The sequence below is a fragment of the Haliotis asinina genome, chromosome 3 (genome assembly GCF_037392515.1).
Source record: "Haliotis asinina isolate JCU_RB_2024 chromosome 3, JCU_Hal_asi_v2, whole genome shotgun sequence".
Taxonomy (NCBI): Eukaryota; Metazoa; Mollusca; class Gastropoda; order Lepetellida; family Haliotidae; genus Haliotis; species Haliotis asinina.
The window spans coordinates 41,122,528-41,146,058 of NC_090282.1; the positions used below are offsets into that span (position 1 = coordinate 41,122,528).

General features: G+C 38.8%; 1 protein-coding gene across 1 annotated transcript in view; it reads left to right on the forward strand.

The window, feature by feature from the left end:
- LOC137278011 (adenylyl cyclase-associated protein 1-like) overlaps positions 1–23,531 on the forward strand; it is an 86,803-nt gene that overhangs the window by 34,874 nt on the left and 28,398 nt on the right. The window contains exons 5-8 of the mRNA XM_067810043.1: positions 437–490; positions 6,546–6,635; positions 7,565–7,650; positions 7,897–8,002. Coding sequence (XP_067666144.1) covers positions 437–490; positions 6,546–6,635; positions 7,565–7,650; positions 7,897–8,002 — 336 coding nt within the window. The remainder of the gene's footprint in view (positions 1–436; positions 491–6,545; positions 6,636–7,564; positions 7,651–7,896; positions 8,003–23,531) is intronic.

Here is a 23,531-nt window from a genome sequence, read left to right on the forward strand (position 1 = left end):
TTGGATTGTGCAAAGAACTTCCTTGATTTTGTGAGAAGATGAGGAGGCACCTGATTTGGGAGTTAATAGTCAACTTCAGGTCTGCAGTTATATGTGAAAACGATAAATTTCAAATGTCTTCTGAATTGTTTTGGGTTGGGACTACTCATTTCTTCTTTATGATTGAATGCTTATGGTAGTATAGAACCATAATCTTTCTCACAATCACCCGTGTTGTGTGATGTTCACATCATGTAGGTGAGTGCGAACACTGGCAGTCAGTTTCCTTTCAATTTGGTTAAGTGAATGCCAAATTATGATGCTGAAAACCTTCTCTCTATCCATTAGCACGTCCAGCTATTTATGGACATGATAAAAGCACTAACATTAACAGATATCCATACACTTACAAGTAAACTGAAGTCGTTGATGTTTAATGGTAATGTTTATGTTGCAGAGCGTCTTGGTGAACCTACTGAAGCCAACATCTGAGAAGATTGAAGCAATTATGGTGAGTAGTCAAAGGGAGATAACTCTTTCAACCCTTTCCTCCTGAGCACAATGCTGGAGTGATGTGTGCGGCGGCTGTGCGGCGGCTGTGCGCTGTCGGTCCCTCATACCTAGTTAACCTGTAGGAATTAGTTCTGTTGTGCAGCACTTTAAGGATTAAATCACAAACCACTTAAGGCAGACTAAGTGTTGTCAAGCTCCCAAATAAACAATTTCCGAGGTGAATTATCACAAACCTTACAAATCAGTTTCTGTGCAAGTTTGCCATCTTTTCCTCTCTGTCAGTTCTCAACTTTCAAAAGCTGTCTGGACATGGAGGAGCATTTGTGACCCATTTCAAACAAATGAATGCTATAGTGATTCTGGAAACTGGGCCTTTACAGTTTTAATGGCTTCACTGTCAGGGTTAGTGACATTATCTGTCTCTGATCTCTGATTAGACTGTCTCTGATAGTCTTTATAGTTGAAAGGAAATGAACTTTGCTCAGACGACAAGTTCACTGAAATACAGGAATTTCTCATGATTCTTTTATCAAGTGGGAATCTCTTTAGTTTATTGCAGAGGAAAATATTGGATTGATTAACAGATAAACATTTACTGCCTATGTTGCATTGATTCATAGATAAGCATTTATGCTGAGATGGTGGGCATCATCAGATGAGACTTTATTAAGTTGCCTTTCATGAATGGAATGGTGCTTCCAGGTTTTGCATGAATTGATTGCTTGCCCTTTTTAAGCACCACTACAGTATCTCATGTAGCCTGTCTCTGGTGCTACTTGTTGAAATAATGATATATCATATCAATGGTCAGGTTTTTTTGAAGGCCATTGCCTGCCCATAGGTTACCACAGAAACTGACACATTTACTGTAGGTCAGTAAACTTTGATGCATGTTTTACACAGGTAGAGGGGCAGTAGGGTAGCCCAGTGGTTAAAGTGTTTGCTCATCACAGCGACAATCCGGGTTTAATTCCCCACTTGGGTACATTGTGTGAACCCATTTCTTTTGTCCCCCACCAGGATGATGTGGAATATTGCTAAAAGCAGTATAAATCCCAGCTTGCGCCAAAAGGTGAACATCAGATTGGAGATCATTACTAACCTGTGTGTAGGGTCAAGGTCATCGTGTGCCACTTTTCTACAGATATTCAGTTTTATGCATGTGATAATTTTGTTCAATATGTCCTGACAGGACACTGTGATTTATGTTCATTGAGGACCATGTGCCATATCACTACATCATTGTTTGTGTGTTGAATAAATCATGGGGATTTTTTTGTTTAAAATACTTGACATGCACTATCTTCGCAAAGTCTTCACTGTATTAAGATGAGTTTGGTGCATATGATCCAGAGGCTTGAGTATTGAAAGGTCAAGATTTGAGGGAAATTCACTTGTAGTTTGGCGTCTTTTTGTGTTAAACTCCTTAATGTTTTTTTGTTAAATATTTGTTAGAGCTTGTAGCTATGTCTTCAACTCTAGGTAATAAATCATGTGAAATTAGGATAGATTGGACAGATTAATAAACGAATATGCATACACCTCGTTCACTCTCTCACTCGGTCACAAGTCATCTTGAGAGCACCTAAGCATAATGCACAAGCCCCTCTAAAGAATAAGAGACTGTTTTAGTCTTATGCTTAAAAACTGCCCTTGGTGCCTTCTGTGAATTTTTAACAGAATGCTGATAATAAATTTGGTCCAGACATATTGAAAATTTGAGATTTAACATCAACAGGCATGATGATCTACCTCGTAAATTGTACTTCCTGTTCTATAAGTATTGTTTTGTTTGCAGTGAATGCTCATTTTCTGATAAACTCAGCTTCTCAATCTACTCTCAGTTCAGTTGGACAGTAGCCAATAATATCTCCAAAGGATTTTGATGTGTTCATGATTGCCAGAAAAAAACTACAAGTTTATCAGGAGTACTATAGTCCAGTTTCATTTTAACTGCATTTTTGTGCAATTTTTAGATAAATATCACCATAAGATAGAGCCTTGGTGCAACTTTTTGCTGTTGGTGAATATTTTTGCTTGTGGAAGAATATATTTGTCCAGTCACCGGCAAGACTCCTGCAGTCATGATAGTGGAAAACATTATGTTACCTGTATGATAGTTACTTAATCAACAGCAATTGTAACTTGAACAGCAGAGTATGACATCCGTTACATACCATTCTAAAACTCCATCACAAGGGATAAGTATTTTACAGTTAAAACAATTAAGGATCTTTTTACCAGCGTTAATTCTCATTTAATTATAGGTTTTTTAAAAGAAATTGATTTTTTGGTTGGATTTTGAATAATATGTTTCTGTAAATAGATGTATTTTAATGATTGGTAGTTTGAATTAGTAACTTGAATTGTTGGTGGCTGTACCCTCAAAGGGGGTTGAAGTATTGTAAAATTATTGTCCTCCTGAGAGGGTACGTAAGTCCACAAACATACAAAGTAAATTCTAAATTTCCACGTTTTTAATGGTAGTATAAGTGTATTTTTATTGTATGGCTAGATTTCCGAAATTGCTGACGGCTGAGGGGATGATGTAAATCCAGCTAGGGTCCATGCAGGTAGCAAAAGTACTGTAAGTCCCCATGGTCCCTAGTATGGTGATCTACCTTCAGTTGTTGGCAATCTATAGCCCGGTTTTATATTGTATTGTCCTCTATAGATAAATTGTTTTAGGCATAGCTACTAGTTTTACATTCATTTCTGTGATGTTCTAGTTGTTTTACTGTCCTTCGTCGACTGATTGTTATAATACTCATATATTCCATTTTAATGTTCCGTTCCCGTCACGATATGGCTGAAATATTGCCGATGTGTCATTAAACTCACTCACTCACCATTCAAAAAACACTGGGGTGGGGTGGGATGTTGGATTTACAAGATTGATAAAATGGGAATGATGAAACCAAGGTGGAAACAAATGATGTAGGGAAATTAAGAAAACCTTTACTCCATTCCTGTGGAAATGCTTCATCTGCATGCATACATACATATGTTACTTTATACCATCTGCATGCATACATATGTTACTTTATACCATCTGCATGCATACATGCATGCATGCATGCATACATATGTTACTTTATACCATCTGCATGCATACATGCATGCATGCATATGTTACTTTATACCATCTGCATGCATACATGCATGCATACATATGTTACTTTATACCATCTGCATGCATACATGCATGCATGCATACATATGTTACTTTATACCATCTGCATGCATACATGCATGCATGCATGCATATGTTACTTTATACCATCTGCATACATGCATGCATGCATACATATGTTACTTTATACCATCTGCATGCATACATGCATGCATACATATGTTACTTTATACCATCTGCATGCATACATGCATGCATGCATACATATGTTACTTTATACCATCTGCATTGGCATTAACTTGGGTAGTAGTATGCTCGCAAAATGGATTATCCCCTACTTTTTTTAATGGTATATGTTCAATTATTCTGTGTCAAATGAAGTTTGATTTTATGGCATCATTAAGAATGATGTGACTGCAGTAGCTATGATTATCTATGGTTTGCTATGATCTGCTGATCTCTTCACACACTTTCGCTGAAATTAATGTAAGCAATAAGAGTGAAATTTTGAATAAGATACATGAAATAGAGTACAAATACAATGCCTAACTGAGTGTAGATGTGCTGATATAGTATCTCTGGTACTTCTTGCTCACACTGTTAGTAATGTTTAATAGTGTTCAGAAAAAAACAAAGCAAAAAAAAACAAAAAAAACTCATAATGGCAAGTTTTATGTTCATCCCCACCTCTACAGATTTGCTTTTGGGAGAAAGTGCACACTGAACTCAAGAGATATGCAATGTATCCCCACATTCACATATTCTTCTGTTGAAGGCATTAAACACCAAAATAGCCCATCTCAACACTTTGCTGAAAAAAGTTTGAATAACAATATTGTCTTGATATACTTTCAACCATTGTTCCAATAATTTGAAAAGATTCGAAGTGAAGTCCATTAAAAGTAACATAACTCAACTGGTAGCACATTTTCCTGTCAGTTTGAAATTCCAGACAATTATTCCCACCAGTCTTGTTTTATTATTGTAAGGTTTCTGACAGTTTCAGTGAGTCTCAGTTACAATTTACAGCAACACACAAAAGAAACTGAATGCTGTGGGTTGTTTCTCAAAGGGAAGAACAAACAGCAGAATGGAAATATGGCGTATTTATATCCTTCTTATACAGTTTTATTTTGTAGTAAACATCAACAACTAACCAATTTAGATCTTAAGAAATACCCTGATTAAATAAACTCTAATTATTGTGTCAGTTTGTACGAAGTTCAACTCCCATCCCCTACCTACTGAAACCGATCCCCCACACAGGATCTGCTTCAGGTTGATATTGACTGTAATAATTAACAACAGACCCCTGGTGTTGGGAAGGTGTTAAATAGGTGTTACACACACAGGCAGGTTGACAGAATGCCAACCATTACATAGTTGGTGTAAGTTTGAAATGTCAAGCCGTGGGCAGGTTCGTCGTCCCACACAGTTGAATTCATCTCCCTGTATGCCTGGTTGGATCTCTGTTGGAGAGTGCACACTTCAAAGTAACAGTAATGCAGCAGTAAATTACACATATTTTGACAGACTGATAAGAAAATTGTGACCTTATCCCTAACAATGATACAGTAATATATATTGTTGATTGCTGGTGCAGACTTGCTTTGTTTTGTTCTGCTGGAGTCTGTCAGTGTTATCTTTGTGGAAGATACATCAACTTGAAGCTCTTCTATGTTCCCAGCTTTGAAGGTTATTTATATTTAAAACAATGACTTCCACATTTTTAGTTGAGTGTAAAATGATTTTTATTGGTTTTTATGTTGTTAGTTTGAAAGATAAACTCAGCTGAAATGGCTAATGGTTTCAACCTTAGAGGGGGATGCTCTTTGAGGGTCTTTGGAGTTGTACTCATCCATGCGCACACTTATCACTCACTCACACACTCACACACCCAATCACTCACTCACACACTCACATACAAACTCATTTACAGACTCCATCTCACTCATTCTCCTTTTCTGTAGTCACAGTAATGTTCCCAACAAATACCATATTTTCATCAGGAACTAAGCACCCAAGCATAATACACAGTCCTCTCAAGGTGACCTAGCATTTTAGGTAGGAAAAGAAGTGGAATATTGTGCTTAAACATTCACAAAAACTAGTTCTTTCATCATGTAGTATCCCGCATAAAAGATATTGTCTTCAATGACCCTTCAGAAATACATATTTATAATGTCTTGTTGCTGTTGGGTTCTTTTATCGTATAATATTTGATATTTGATATTTATTTATTGGGTATCATTCCGTCAGGAAACAGTAGCAATATACCATAAACTACAAACATGAATGTTACAGTAGTTACAGACTATAGGAATAATATGTTACACACGTCTGTGTGACTCCTTACACAAGTCCATCCTTTGTGTCCTTATGTTTCACTGTCCCCTTCCCATCAACACCATCACTACTTCTCCTTTTCTCTTACCGGAAATCATCTTAAACCTATTCAGCACCGTATGTCTGAAAACTGACCAAAACGTTATGAGTCCCCATACACCAAACAACCAGTAGTTGCATCAAAGTGATACATAATTTTCAGAATCTAACTATCATATGGCTCTTGTATCAAATCTATCACTTTTTCACAATGTCTGAAAACATTCATTAAATTTCAAATGACCATATTTTAGAATTTTGAACTATTTTTCACAATGTTATTGGAAAACAAATTCTTGGACATATGTTTCGGCTTTTCATATTTATAAACAGTATAATTATACCTTTCAAATGGTGTATGACATGTAATAGCAATGATGCTTTACAAGCTTGTATTTTTCTGATAACCATAGGTTTCATCCATGACCTGAGAGTCTGTGACCTCGGTTTCATAACAGTAAACGCCTCTGGTTGACTGGTGTTGAAATAGTTAACTATGTTGGATATTGTTCAATCATGTTCTTGTCTATTCCAGGGATTTCGAGAGAAGAACCGAACCAGCCCTTTCTTCAACCATTTGTCCACAGTCAGCGAGTCTGTCTCTGCACTGGGATGGGTGTCTGTGGTGAGTGTCTAGATTAGGTTGCTGTTCCCAGTTCTCTACAAAGAAAGTCTAAGCAAAAAATAACTGATCTTCAGGATCTAAAGTTAATTTTATTTCAGGAGAAAATTTGTGCATGCATACATATATCATGAAGTAATATGTGAAGCCCATCTCTAGTGTCTAGTTGTGCAACGGTATGCCATGCCACAGTTCGGTATGTAATATGGTACACAGTTCTTGGTTCGGTACAAACTGGTTCAGGTCTGAGGTAACCGTAGTGCAGTGTAAAAGAAGTTAAGGTGAACCTTCATAAAAGTTGCTTTGTGAAAGGAGCCCCTGGATATTATTAATAACATTTGATGGGATAGACATTGTCATGGAATGGCACTGTCTGTTTTGTTAAAGTTTCAAGAAGAAATCTTCGTGGAATAGGGACCCAAACAAATGTGCCTTTGCACAATTTCATTCACCATGTTGAATCAGCATGAGTTGTTGACAAGACCAGCACAGCTTCATTAAGATGTCATCGGGACTTAAAGTACATGGAATAATTGTGGTGGCATTCCAAAAGTAATATGCTTAAGATGAGTAAGATGACATTTTCAGTATGAAAACTAAATATACCATATTTTAAAAGTAAATTTCAGTGTACCAAGTCAAAAACAAAATACTGCTTTATACTATTTCAGCCATACTGGTGTTCCCCCCCATGCTGATGCTGGAATATTACCAGGAGTGGCATCAAACCCAACTCCCTCACTCACTAACTGACATGTCCTCCTTCACTGAGATGACGGCCGGTAGCAGTTAGCAGAAACAGAGTATTATGCTCGTGTTATCAGCCTCTTGTTTGACTTGCTCAACATTGTTTACTGAAACTAAGATAAATGTGAATTTTGCTGTCAGTCTTGCGAGAAATGCCAATTAATTGTAATATGTTTGCGTTTCAGTCCCCAACCCCAGGACCCTATGTTAAGGAGATGTCCGATGCTGGGATGTTCTTTGGGAACAGGGTGCTGAAGGAGTTCAAGGAGAAGTGAGTACTACACTTTGTAGAGCAGATCATTGTGTTGTTTGAATTTCCTGGAACAACTAGAGGTTGTTCTGTGAACTCATGGTTAAAAAAGTATTCTCCTCATACCCCAAACCAGTCTGATAATTCAGGCAGTTTAGCAGTTAATGTAAATGACCTGAAAGTTTACTCCTGTGAAAATAAGACCAATGTTTAGCATGATCCACTTAGTCCTTTCTGTAGTGCTGATTGTTTTTCTTGTTATTGTAGGGATCCGCAGCATGCTGACTGGATAAAGTCATGGAACACAACTCTGTCTGAGTTACAGGCTTACATCAAGCAGTTCCACACCACAGGTACAGCCTGGAACCCACAGGTCAGTCGTCCTGCATGTACCACTTGACATCTAGTCTTAGACAAACTTCTGTATTAGCGGTATATAGAAACCAGCTACAATAGTATCAAGACACCAATTGTTCAGACTTAATACTACAGCAGCATCTAGCCACCAGCTGATCAGACCATGTACTACAACAGCATCTAGCCACCAGCTGATCAGGCCATTTTCTACAGACCATGTACTACAGCAGTATCTAGCCACCAGTTGATCAGACCATGTACTGCAGCAGTATCTAGCCACCAGCTAATCAGACCATGTACTACAGCAGTATCTAGCCACCAGCTAATCAGACCATGTACTGCAGCAGTATCTAGCCACCAGCTGATCAGACCATGTACTACAGCAGTATCTAGCCACCCTGTTTTTAATATGATAAGTAAACTGTCGTTCAGTATTCCTGCTGCAGCAGTATCCAGTAAAAGTCACAAGAAATTACAGATGTATAAACATAATTTCACGACTGACACCTTGAATGATTCTATTCTGGTTCAATGTTTAGGTCTAGATAGTTGTTGCCATGTCTAAGCACCAATCCTTTAAAGACTGTTTGAATGTCACATGCGTTTTAACCCTTATTGGCGATATGGAGTCTATATATAGCAGAGAACCCTCTATCTGACAGGCTGTCGGTCCAAGATAGACGTTAAAGTATCCGGAATAAATGCAACACTTTCAAATACATCACACGAGATGGATGTTTAATATGGGAATGGCAGAAATGTTTGGCTTCTGTCCAACTTGTAAATTTTGCTAAAAGCTTTATCTTCCATATGCACTTATATTGTAATTTGGCAGCCGTTAAATGTCAAGTGCTGCAGCCTCTACCTAGGCCAGTCCTGGTAAGAATGAGATGTGACAATGTACAAGAGATTCCACCTGCGTGGCTTAGCCGGCAGTTCCTGTAACACCTGTCAGTTACTATCCTCAATGCTGCCTTATGTGCCATTCTTTTTAGAGATACTGGTAGTCGATGAGTGACTTTGGTCTGATCATAGTTGATGTCAGCCGTGGAATTCCTGTGGAACTGGTCCTTGGTCCACACACAAACATTTTTTTCGGTCATTCAGTCATTCATCATCTCATGCATCTATTGAAAAGTGTGTTTACTTCGTAATGCAGTTTTGACACACAAAGAAGTTGACATATATCTAACTTGTGTAAATCGATCATCATGCTGTTGACTTAATTAGTTACCAACCCGGCCAAATTGTTTGAATATTGCTGAGTGCAGTGTAAAATTACCTACACACACTCTCTCTCCAGCTCTTCTGCATAGAATATCCCCCTCACACTCACCTACTCACATTCACACTCTACTCACATCCATCTCATTCACTCACTCACTCAATCATACACACACACACACACTCTCTCTCTCTCACAAACACAGAGAGAGAGAGAGAGAGAGCGAGAGAGAACATGAAAGAGAGCCTACATCCCTATCATGATCCTGTTTAAGCCTCTGCTGCTGCTGTCAAGGCTAATTGCCAAGCAATACTGAATCCCTTCACTCCCCACACAAACTCTGTCATTTTGTATAATAATGAGAGTCTTGATTTTGAGTGAGTGAATTGTGTGTCATTTCCTTCAAGAACACATCCGCACCACAATGTCTGTTTGAGATAATGCCAGCCCACCTGAAGTGCCCGTCTGACAAAGTGTTCCTTCTGTCACAGGATCAGAGACAGGGGTGCCACAACATCGTTTCATCACAGAACAGATTTTGTACTGAAACAATTCTACAAGGCATGCCACTCTTTTTTCTTCATTATGTTTGAACCCCTGTGCTAAAGGTTAACAAGATTCTAGTTTGAGATAAACTTCTGTTTTTTCCATGAGAGCACGTTCCCTATTCTTTATTTTGTGTTATACCCATAGACAGAATCCAGCAATCTAGCACATACACACAACATGTGTTGCTCATGTTATTTACTCGTGGGGTTAATACATGTCATGGAAGTTTCTTTAAGCTTTTATTTCTGGTCCTTTGATGAGCTACATATAATATGTCTTGTGATCCATCATTAATGGAAGTAATAAAGAAGTATGTAGGCGTTGCTCGCATACCTAAATTATAAAGGAGGTTAGCACCAAAAACTGGTCCATACCATGAGCTTTGATGCTGTAAGCAAACACATATGGTCAAACAAGATGAGCTGTAATCTCCAATAATAAACATCAGTGTTAAGACTACTTCCGAAAATCTTATGGAAATGCCTAAAAAAATTGGAAATTAATAACATAAATTTGTAGGACTGCTGTATAGCCTGGGGATAAGTATGACCGCTAGAGTGGAAGTGGTTTGTCATGGTGAGGCAGTGAGTTTAGTGTTATGCTGCACTCAGCAATGTACCAGCTATATGGCAGTGGTCTGTAACTGTTTTTGACCTGGACCACACAATCTAGTGATCAATAGCATGAGCATCGATATGTGCAGTTGGGAACCAATGACATGTCAAAAATGTCAGCAAGTCTAACAAGGTGATCCTGTCAGTCACTTGTTATGACTAATCCTGACCCTTTAACCTCATAGGTTCATTTGTCATGAGAGAATGACGTGTGTGTATATGTGAGGTATATGATGGGGTTAAAGTATAACCAGCAACTGCTGCTTGAGATCAAGGCTTGCATTTTGACACAAGTTGGGTGATGGATTATCCAATTGTTAGCATTGTCTGGGGTGCTGTATTGCACTAGTTCACTAGGCCAAACAGAAGATATTGGCAACTATCTATAGGGGCTATTTTGGAGGAATACAGTGGAAGCTGTCCTGTCTGTCCAATCCGGCAAGTTGTCAACACTGGCATGAAATCTCAGTCCCATCTGTGGCTTGTACATTTATCATCAGCTCTACAATCCGGCACATTGTCAAAAGCAGATTATTTCCTCAGCCCCATGAGTGCCGGTTTAGACAGCTTCCACTGTAGTAGCAGCTAATGACAATGTGAGATTTTTTTGCTATCTTTTTTTTAATCAGTGTCGTCTATTTTGATCTAGTTAACATTCATTTATACATGCACATCATATATACACACCAAGACCTCTGTGTTCCTAATATTTAGAAAACCATCTTTCATGAAAAGATAGCTTAATGTAATTTTGAATAGCAAAAACATCACTTGAAACACTCCTCAGTTTTTCAGCGTAAAAGTTACAACTTTGATGTCATATCATAATTCGATTTCTGTTTATGTTTTATGCTAATTCAGCATAAAATTGATCTCTTTCTTGCAAGATGTGGGTATAAATATATACAAGACTTAAGGACAAGAAAAGTGTCACATGTAGATAAAGTAAATCTGAATGTTTTATGGCCTTTTAATGTAAAGTGAAGGGGGGGCATGACTTAATGTGCTGACTCAAAGCATTGACTGGATGCATGATACCTTGTCATTAATGAAAACAGCATGGTCTAAGTTTGATACTTGATGACACCTTAGTTCTTCAGCTCAAATTGCAGTATGCATACTTGCCACGATGTATCAAACACATAGTTGATATTGGGGCACTGGATCCTTGGTACTCACTCATGCATTAACTGAAGCTATCAAAATAGTGATTGTTTTTATGTTTCTGCCTTCCTAGGGAATAAGTTATGTCATAGCACCAGGGTAACCTAATGAAAAAAATGAGTTTCTGCATGACCCATAGGTTGTATGTTGACATATCCCCATAAAGCACCCCCCTGTGTAATAACAAGCATTGATGAGAACGATGTTATTATAGACTGGCCAATCAGAACCCAGCCTTAACATATTTTAATTCCCTCGGCCAAATCTCTATCTCACCAGTTTTGAGGTGAGTAGGTGTCTTTAAAATATGTATCTTTAATGTTGTCATAATTATTTTGTGTATCACGATTATATAAAAATACATGTAACTGTGTGAAAGTGTGATAAGGCAATCAGTTCTGATTGAGCACTTTTTTAAATTATTTTTTTAAATTTTTTATGTCATCCTGCGTCATCAAGATGGATGAACTAAATTTTGGATGCTGTTTGTCTTGAGTTCTCTACAAGGCCAAATTAGTTGATGTAAAGCCCATCTCTGGTGTTCCTCACTGTGGTATTACTGGAATATTGGCAGAAGGACTGTGAGACTAAACTCAGTCAGTACATCCCTGGTTTCTTTGGAAACACAGCAGTCCCCAATAGCCTGCTTTTAAAAAGAAGACTGACAGTCCATCCAACACAAGTTGTTCCATTCTTCGGTGGACTTTGCAAGATATACTGCCAGTGAGGCTGTGATTCTGGCTATTTGTTCCAGTTCAGGGCTCCTTTCACAAAGCAACTTTAACTAAAGTCCCATTCCTTAACATTGGACTAAGGTTACCTTAGTGAGTTACAATCACCTTAGTGCTTTGTGAAATAGGCCCAGATCATCAATGATGCAAGATCTCATGGTGGTTCATCTTTCAGAAAGATTAATTGTCTGGCAGCTAAAAGTAGGAAAATGTCCTGCTGACATTGTTCAGGAGAATTTTTGTCATATCTGCCTTCCAAACTGAATTAATGAATTAAAATGAACCTATTCCTATACAGATCTAGAACACTGAAAGCTGTGGTAATATTTTTGCACACCCACCGATGCAGTAATGTAACAGAAATACCAGGCTTAACCCAACTCTGACATTCAGAGCCTACTAGACTCTTCCTGCATGCCTATCTCCACCAAACCCTAAGCTAAGCCTGTAAGTTGGGGAGGGGACATATGTACTGCCAGGGCTAATCTGTGGGTGTCCGTATATTGGTGTAGGAGGCCAGGTGTGGTGCTATCAGGGACAATGAGGTTTGCCAGGACAGGGCCAGTCATCCTGATGGGATGCTATCCGGGCAGTTATCTTGTCTCCAGCATCTGTTGTGTGCTCATCTTGCCACTTGTCTGTGAGCATGCACATGGACATACTTAGGACATTCCTGCAGCAGACATATTGGGAATTCAGGAGGTTATACAGCCCTCATTAGATCTGATGAGTGAATGTGCTTAATTGGCTATTCTTTGAGGAAACTGAAGCTGGAAATAGACGCATGGATCCACCTGAGAATTGTCCATCATGTTAAATGGCAAATATCTGAGCCATCATCAGCTCCACTTGCGGGAGACTTTGGATGAATTGGCTGAGGAATGTGTCATATGGTCAATCTGATAGTGAGTAGTGCAGATGTTGCTGGGCAGTGTTCAATGAACTGACTTACACATTACCACTGCCTTAGTTCCTTTACTTCCCCATAGAGCTGTGTAGGTCTGGACTGTCAGATAGCTCAGGGAACAGATGGCTTACAGATCAGTGTTTAAACTTTAAATAAATGCCATGTTGCCCACAGATTTAAGAAGCTGTAGGAAGCAACATACTATACTCCTTAGGTTCAAATTTCAAATTTTATCATGACAAATAATTTTTAACCTTATCTCCAGAGGCATAGGAGCATGAGGCAACAGTATGTTGACAGAGACAGTCCACCACATATTTGAGTTTGTTGAAGTTCATTAATGGATGTGTGTGTATGAGGCAGGTGCTGGTGGACTAGACACAAACCAGTGCATTATCGATGGCGCTGAAATGGAACGTCACAGCTGTCTGTGGGGGGATGCACATACTCAACTTTTAATTTGACTTCAATAACAGCAATTAACCTTTTCCTATTTTCCAGAAGGCCATTAATCCATCATGTTGAACTATTTTTGTTGGGGTTAGCAAGTGTCTGTGCTTCCTTTAACCTGAAAACCTCTTGATTGACAGATGAACATTTGTTAAGTTGGTAAAAAACACACCTAAATGCATTTGGATCTCTCTTGTAAAGCTTAAGGCTGAAGGAAAATAATTGGGTTGCTAGTTCATCTGTTGGGTTTTTTACAGTGTTTTGACATAATACAGATTATAAAAAGAACACATTTGTTTCTGTTTAGCACCTTTTCATGAGGTCAAATTTTACAGAAAATCTGAAAACTGAACATGGGATTTAAGGAGAATACAATATTTACTTTTTGATCTGAGGATCTTGATTTAAATTCTTTATCTTAACTTTGTTTTTAAGAGGAAAATGGGAAAATGTGTTTTGTCACATTACCTACAGAGAATTGTATGTCTTAAAATTATCGTTTCAGTTGTTATGAAAACCAGCAAGATATATTATCTTGTACATCTCAAGATTGTTACTGTTTGCATGTGATATTCAGGGGTATTTTAATGGGTCGTTTTTCAATAAATGATCCTGGATGATAATCACCCTAAGTAAACATTTATCCTGAAACAGTTTCATTGGCATCTTTGTTATTTGCTATGATGTTAAAATAAGACTTGAAAATTATCCAGTCCATCTTATCAAAATAGTTATATCTTGTATGAAATAAAGCTTTATTTCAATTCATCTTAGAAAATGTAAGCAATTGATGACATAAAATCTGATGCCATTATAAACATTTTCTTCTTTCGTTCTTGTCCTATAAACATACGTCTTTGTACTTGGCACACTCCACCATGTCTTGATATCTATCAAGACTTGCTATTGGTTTATAAACATCACGTTGCTATGGTTATCTCATAAAGAATGACAGACATGTACAAGTTTTTGTGTTAAATTTTCGAATGTCAATCAGACGTGAGTGACAGGGAGTTGCTTGAAGGAGTAGCAGAAGCTGCGTCTCTGGTTCTTCTCGCCTCTACTCTCGCCCCCTCTCATTCCCTCCCCCTTCTCTCCCCCTCACTTCCCATCATGCATCTCCCAAGTTGTGGATATGTCTGTCACTACAGTATGTACTGCAGACACAAACTGGAAGATTCTGTTTCCCTACGCCTCCTGTTACACATTTTGAAAATCTGATAAAAAAACTTGTCACGCGTCATGCTAAGGGAGATAATTGGGATGTTAATCTGTTGTTATCAATCGTAACTTGCCACTACCTTGTGAACAAGTGGATCTGGTTTCTACTCATGCAGCCTGACGTGTCACCATCCTGTTACTTTTCCTCGCATCATCACTCCACAAACTCCTCTGCATCAATTGTAACAGAGCTGATAAACAGTGACATATATATATATCATATCATTGGGCTCCTCACAGCTACAGCAACATTATCAGTTTTAAAAGTGGATTGAAATACATTCCACAGAAAAATTGAGATATTTTTGTCCTTGATAAATTACATTTTGGTTTTCCTGTTTGGGTACATTTTTTTTGTTATTGTTTTTGTATTTTCTGTAATAGTTTAGGGACAACATATAGAACTAGGTAAGTCATTAACAAAAGAAAAACAAAACTGTAGTAACCATTTGTGATTCATGTGACCTTCGGAAAGAAAGTTTTTCAAGATTAATCACGCTTTGTTGAAAGGATTTTGCATGACGATATGTCATTTCCGTAGCATTAACTGATATATAGGCACTTCATATTTATGTATCTTTGGATACACAAATTTAGTTTTGCTCCTCCTATGAAATGTCTCAGGTGATTCCTGATTTGACAGATTGTGTAGAAGGAGTGTGTCAAATGATGTTTCTATTCATGAAGGATATATCCTAAAGCATTCTGCTATCATGTCTGAGAAAATAAACCGCATAAACTCTTTAAAGGAAGTCGGCTTGTTCCCTTTGAAATGAAAACTTTATTTATTTTTTCTTGGGAAAATAGAGGATGAAAAGGTAGAGACCTCCAGGATTTGAAGAAAGATTTGGTGTGATAAGAAGGTTTGAGGAAATAAAATCTTAACATGCTTTGATTCGTATATCGCTTTGCGATTCTATGACCAGATATTATGGAAGGAGGGGAAGAGCTGTTTTGTCTGTGGGAACAAGAATTGTATACAAGCAATTGCTTTTTTGTCAGCTCTTTGTCAAATTGTTTAAGTTGGTGTAACAACGGGGTGGTTGAAGTAAGCGTATCACCATATGAGTATGTGTTGTGAAACCTATTCTTAGTGTCCACTGACATTGCTAATATCTTGCTCAAAATTATGCAACAATGTGGTGAAAATGTATTTTCATGTAGAGGAAAGGCTGCTCCTAAAAACACAACCATCGCCACCTACGCTTGGACTCTAACAGTATATACGTACACCTGTTTCCAGCAGGTAATCCACCCAGGTGTGCTCCTTCCAGACAGGTGGACATAGACTCGTTAACACCCTGTATGCTACAGCTTGTTAACATCCCAGTGTGCTGCCTCAGGTAGAGGATGAACCCATCCAGCAACATTGTAACAACTACCAGATCTCTACAAAAAGGGGCACTGTGGCCTTACTCTAGACAAACGCCCAGTCTCTGAATATGTGTAATTTTGATAGTAACAAATAAACCCGTTTATATTTGAAAGAAACCCCAGTGAGTTGGAAGATGCAGAACAAGGAAATCTAGACTTGCTTCATAAGGGATTTAGCATTTCAGTGACGGCTGGGCACATGGGAGAAGAATGCAGTTCAGGATCTGTGAGACAGACTAGCCAAACACAGTGTCCAAGGGAATGGTGTGTCTCCAAACATCTTATATATTATTGCAACAGTTAACAGACCTGTACAGAAAGGAGCAGAGTGACCCTACACCTGGTTGTGCACCAGTCTACCAAAGCCCTGAGGAATGGTGTGGTTCCATGTGTTGAATATCTTATATCTTATTATAATAACTGATAGACCTGTGCATAAGATGGCACAGTTGGACAAGTGGTGGAAATAATCGTCCTAGGTTCAACCATATAATCTTGATCCCTGGATTGACTGGGATCTTGATTATTTACCCACCAGAATATTGCTGAGTGCAGCATTAACCAACAAAGAAAAATTCCCTCATTCACTAAATATGCCTGTAGCATGCATGACACCCCAGGTTTGGATGTTCCAACGGGGTGACCCTGTTTAGCTCACTCTTAGCCATGTTCACTGACACAGTTACCCAGGAAACAAATTACTGTCATGTTCTTTAACCACAGTGACTCCAGTTACATGGTGTTATCTTAATGTTCTACATTTCCATCCCTGTTAAGCTGAAAACAATAACATTTCCTCCTCCTGAAGTTGTTTTTGGCCAGTTAAAGAGGACTAGATGCCTGGTTGGGGGGCAGGTCCTGGGCTGGCTTGTGTTGGAGATGGCGAAGGCATCATAATTTCACGTCAGACATCATTTGGCAGGGTATGGCAGCTATTTCAGCCCAGAGGAAAGCATGGAGAGTGCATCAGATTGGTTTTGTTTTAACATGTTTTTTCAAAAGTCGAAATGATGTAATGACCCTCCCTGGTAGTCTCCTGTTCTGGCCTGATCAGATTCCCGGCACTTCCTGGTTACCAGGTCTGCCGGGGTCTTCAGCACACACAATCAAAACATTCACAGATAGGCAGATTTTTAAAACGGGACTTTCAGGTGCAAAAAAAAATGTTGCATAAACAGAAATTTGTAAATCTATGATATTTTCATACACATGAGCTATGAAAGTTGGTTATTGAAAGACCAATGTTTATTTTGTTTGAGGCTCAAGGTTTAAAGGAAAAACTTGTTTCTGTATTTGTGATACAAGGGATGAGTGTAATGAAGGTTACTCTCACAGACAGTTGACATTGTGAAGAAGGTATAGCTGTATAAATGCAGTAGACACCTATCACTATCTCCATTATGCTTGGTGGTGTATCATTTGTCATTGTCCAGGTGTTCCGAACTGACAGCCAGGATAGGCTGTAGTTACCACTATTACTGACACGGTCCATGAATGAACTGACAGCCAGGATAGGCTGTAGTTACTACTATTATTGACACGGTCCATGAATGAACTGACAGCCAGGATAGGCTGTAGTTACTACTATTACTGACACGGTCCATGAATGAACTGACAGCCAGGATAGGCAATAGTTACTACTATTATTGACACGGTCCATGAATGAACTGACAGCCAGGATAGGCTGTAGTTACTACTATTATTGACACGGTCCATGAATGAACTGACAGCCAGGATAGGCTGTAGTTACTACTATTATTGACACGGTCCATGAATGAACTGACAGCCAGGATAGGCTGTAGTTACTACTATTATTGACACGGTCCATGAATGAACTGACAGCCAGGATAGGCTGTAGTTACTACTATTATTGACACGGTCCATGAATGAACTGACAGCCAGGATAGGCAATAGTTACTACTATTATTGACACGGTCCATGAATGAACTGACAGCCAGGACAGGCAATAGTTACTACTATTATTGACACGGTCCATGAATGAACTGACAGCCAGGATAGGCTGTAGTTACTACTATTATTGACACGGTCCATGAATGAACTGACAGCCAGGGTAGGCTGTAGTGTCCATGAATGAACTGACAGTCAGGATAGGCTGTAGTTACTACTATTATTGACACGGTCCATGAATGAACTGACAGCCAGGATAGGCTGTAGTTACTACTATTATTGACACGGTCCATGAATGAACTGACAGCCAGGATAGGCTGTAGTTACTACTATTATTGACACGGTCCATGAATGAACTGACAGCCAGAATGGGCAATAGTTACTACTATTGACCCAGGTAGTGAATGAACAATGTTCATGACCCAGTAAGCAATGTTAAGCTATATTTTACAACTGTTGACAACTATGTTACAACTATTTCATAGAAGTCTGTACCTGAGCAAATCATTGTCCCTGGTCAGTTTGAGGTCAAAATGTGTTTGATAACAAGTCAGGCATGGTTAATAACACACAAGTCAGTGGTTAATAACACATAAGACAGTTTCTGTAGTAAATTACATTTTTTTTTATAACACAGTCTCAGGTTTTTAAATAAAAAATCAGTCTTTGATAACAGATATGACAGGCATTCACTCTGTCCCATTCATTATCACACATGTATTTTATGTACAAAACACTAGATTCCAATAAAAATATCAGCATGCTCTTATTCTTTAGCATGCTCGCTAATGAGAAATAGTAAATCAAACCTTTCCTGTTTGCTAAGTCAAGACATTTGGACATACAATTAATCAAAAGAAGTCAACTGGGGCATCATTAGGATCCCCTGGAAGCTAGTATGTTACTTTATGATTGCACCACCCTCTAATGTGAGGCATTAGCTGGAAGGGATTTCAAACACCCACACAACATCAAAGCATGACACCTGCCACTCTGATTGCAGGTTTACATCACAAACTTAATCATTTATTGACATAATTCATTTTTTTTCAAGGGTTTGAAGAAGTAAAACATTTGTATTTCACTGCAAGTTCCTGTCATCTGTGTAGAACATGGTACATTGGCGCTATATGAAGAAAGATATATAAACCAGCATTGGCAGGACTCTGTGTAATATCAATAGGATGCTTGAGGTGTAAGCTGTGGAGAGAAATAGTTTTAAGTACAGTGGATTGTTACACTCCTTCATCTCACATACACATGTTCCAGTTCAGCGCTCATTTTATCTTCACTTTCATTTTGATTTCATCTTCATCTGGCCCTAGGGACGGTGGGGTAGCCCAGTGGTTGAAGTATTTGCTCATCACGCCAAAGTCCTTGGTTCATTTCCCCACACGAGTTCAATATGTGATGCCTATTTCTGGTGTTCCCCAGCATGAAGTTGCTGGGACTTTGTTAAGACTGACATTCATTCACTCATCTGGCTCTGTGGTACAGGGTTGAATCATGTGATATTGTCATAGTGTACCCATAGGATTGAATCTCAGATTCACACTGTGATGTTCACCTTGACTCACGCTCAATCCCATCAACATTGGTTCCTACACTGACCCCAGTGTCATACTTCACCGTCAACACCAACACTAACTCCACCACTCACACAACAGCATCAACCTTCCATCCAGGTCCATCAACACAACCTCTGCACACAGCCAGCACCACTCTGCATTCCTCCGCCCATCTCATTCTTCCGAAAAACAGTAACCACTTAAAATCTACACTAACATGTTGCCAGCCCTTCCATCCACGGTGAAGCTGTCGCTGTTGCTGCTGCTACTGCACGGCTGTATAATTGCAAATGTGAGATGGAGCATGAGATATACTCTTTGGGAGTTATTATCCCTCTCCTGTCTATCACCTTGTCAAAATGGCAGTACAGCACTCTCCCTAGGCACAGCCAACTTAACACAGGTTCCGCAGGGTACAGCAATTAAACCAGCTTTAACAGGATAACAAATCTGTGTTCAGCTGGTATTCCCTGACTTAACTGAAGGAAAAAGTAAAGAGAAGCATCTGTAAGACATTGCCATCATATCCCTGTTTCACCCTTCCCTCTCCACTGGTGCATGTACAAGTGCAGGTTACTTGACCCCGTAATGTGTGAAGCACCCAACCCACCCACTGTTCCCTTGGTATGTAAATGAAGTGTGCCTCAGTCAGTCAACCACACAGGCTCAGGTGGAAAACGTTACTGGTCCCAGCCCAGTGTTGCAGCTTTGTCTGTTATGTAATGAGGCCCTTATGCCAATAAGCAAAACCCACCACTCTAAAATTATGTAATTATATTCCACTTGAGACTTCAAATAATGCTCACTGACTCAAATTTTCCTCGCTGGTGCCAAACTGAGTAATTTTGAATTCTCAATCTTGATGTTATTTGCTTGTTTAGTGTGTGGAGAAATTGTTGCCATATGCTAGTCGTAACACATGCTGGCGTAAGGAGCTTGGTAACAGAGTCTTAACTTTCAACGTACTTTACAAATCTGCCCAGCACCGATTCAATCTTGATGTTTGTTTAGAAGTTACTTTTGATTGATATGAATGTTCTGTTATAGTTGAAACCCTTCCAAGTCTGCAGATACACCTAGTCCTGTGATTGAACAATCAGATGTATGAGATGAATTTCTGACTACATCAAGTATGGCGGAAAAAAGTGGAATTTAAAACCTGTGGCTGAAGATTACATGCATTACTCAAAATAAGTTAAAGGCCACCTGAATGTTACATGACACTTCAGTTAATCTGACGTGCTGTGGCAGATGTACTATCATAATGTGAGAGTCAGGTGGGCGGTAGCTACTTTTTTTATATATATTATTATGTTCGTTACATTATCGTGTAGCCTTCATTGTACGTAATTGTCATGTAGGTTTCAGTGGTATCAGATGTAATGGACTTGGATGTGGTAGGTGTCTGGATGGGCATTTTTTGTATTAGGAATTAAGGTCAGTTTCTGTTGTACTTCTTGGCCCACATAGTGTGAGACAAAACTGTGGAAATCGGGATGATTTGCTTGGTCCTGAAAGACACAACTAAGGGATAGCAAGTGAGTGAATTTTGTGCCTTACTCAATAATATTCCAGCTATGTGGCAACAGTCAGAAAATAAGAATCTGGGCCAAACAATCCTGTCATCAACTGCATGAGCATTGATCTATGCAACTTGGAGACAACAACATGAGCCAACCAAGTCAGCTAGTCTGACCACCTGATCCCGTTAGTCGTCTCTTACGAAAGGCATGAGTTACCTGTTTCTTCAGGGATTATTTAGGGATATAGCAGAGGAAGGAGATAATTGTATCGTAAAATATCTGCATCTTTCTGGATTCAAACTCAAGTTATCATCACCAAGTTGATGCTCCTCCACACCGTACCTGTGCTAGTATATTTCAACCATCAGGTCTGTTTTTATCTTATATGATGTCTTCCTATTCAAACAGGCTGGAAATTTCCTGCACCATACCTGTTGGACTGCATCACTTAATGAAAGATGGAATCATGTTGAACTTTCCTCCCACTCTGACACTGAGCTATGGTTGAAATCCGGTTCCAAGCGGATGTTCAAATTCTCAGTTTAATCTCTTACATCAGTCATGGAGCCAGTCATGTGTTTCTTTGTTCCTAACTACCACCTCTGCCTTGATATTCTCGTAGGTAAAGTGTTGTCATAGATAATACTGGGACTTATCTGGCAGTGGGTTGAAGATGGTAGTTTGAAATGTTTGATATTAGTGAGATGAACATTCCTGCAGATGTATCAGTAGATACTGACAGCATTTTCGTTACAAATAAAATAGTACTACACTATCTTAAGAGTAATTGCACCTCAGCAAGATCATGACTATCATTCTTATAATTGTTGTGACAAAATACCGTCTGAGACAGCTAAAACACGTGCCGTGTAATCTGCTATTGCTTGAAGTTAGTGTAGGAATTCTTCACCACTGGCCACATACATCCTAGTCATTAGTAGCTTCGTTTCAGAATCATGCCCGGCTGCTTGGCAGCGCCTTCATCCCACTTAATTCCACAATTCAAGTTGTTAAAAAAATTTGAAATATTTGGCAAGAATCATTATGAGAACTTAGCATGCTGTTTTCAATTAAGCTGTCCTTACATAGAATGTATACCTGCTAGACGGCCATCAGATTAAGTCATTCTAATCATTCCTAACTATAAATGTTTTGGTTCTAGCTAAACGGTTTTGGATCTTGTGTGAATTAGATGGCAATATCAGGCTTTTCTGTCTTCACATATTTCCTTGTTTATCAAAATAAGTTTATCAGTGTAAATGTGTATTCTTGTATTTCATTATAATTCCTTACGGTTGTTCCACCCAACAGTTAAGTCTAAGACAGAGTGATTGGTGATTATCAGAGACATAACTCGAACTTTTGTTTAGATGGAGATAATTGCCTTGAAGTTTGAAAACTTGAACTGACAAAATGTTCAGTTCATGGAGTACCAACACCAGACGTAGTTATGGTAAACTCAATGCTATGTTCATTCCCAGTTGTCCTGTAGCGTTAACAGAAAAATATGTGGTAATGTTTTTAACTGACTTATTTTGTCAGGTGATACAATGATAAGAATGTTTTGAAATTGAAGCCAACCGTGGGTTAGATTGAGGAGCTGCAAGTCTGACCCTAAACACTGGCAGCACCATCAGTGTTTAACACTGTGTCACAAGATGTTTCAACAAAACAACACTGTGTTATCTTTGCATCACTTTGGTGTTATATTTGGGTGCTCTGTATTCCCTAATGTTAAGTTTGGAATACCTTCTTTACGTCTGTTCCATCTGCATGGGCAATTAACGGCCAGGAACCCACACTGGCCCTTGTTTCACATGAAATGGTTACTCGGACCTATTTTGCAAGCTTTGATAGCTAAGCGAACTGACACTATGACTGTTCTGGAAAGTCTGTTAATCCTCAGTTCAAAACAGCAGTAGCTGGCCTTTATTTCAAAAACAATTTTGTTCCTCATGGGAATTTGAGATAAGAACAGGTATCCAGTATCCTCGTACCTTAATGGCAGCAAACACTTTATGAATCACTGGATTGTCAGGACCGGACTAATTTCTATACAGGCAGCCAGCATTTGGCTTGAATATTGCTGAATCTAGCCTTAAACGACAAACGTTTACTTCCAAGAGATATCCCATAATTCATTTCCCAACCACATGACTCAAAATTTTGACATGCCTTTCATGCTCAAGTATAAATCCTTGTTGAAGCCTTTGCAGTCAGCATGGAAACTAATAGTCTCCGTTTCCCAGTTAGAAAGCTGCCAAATGAAAACTGAAGGATGTAGACTTTTATAGACTCCATGATTTTTTTG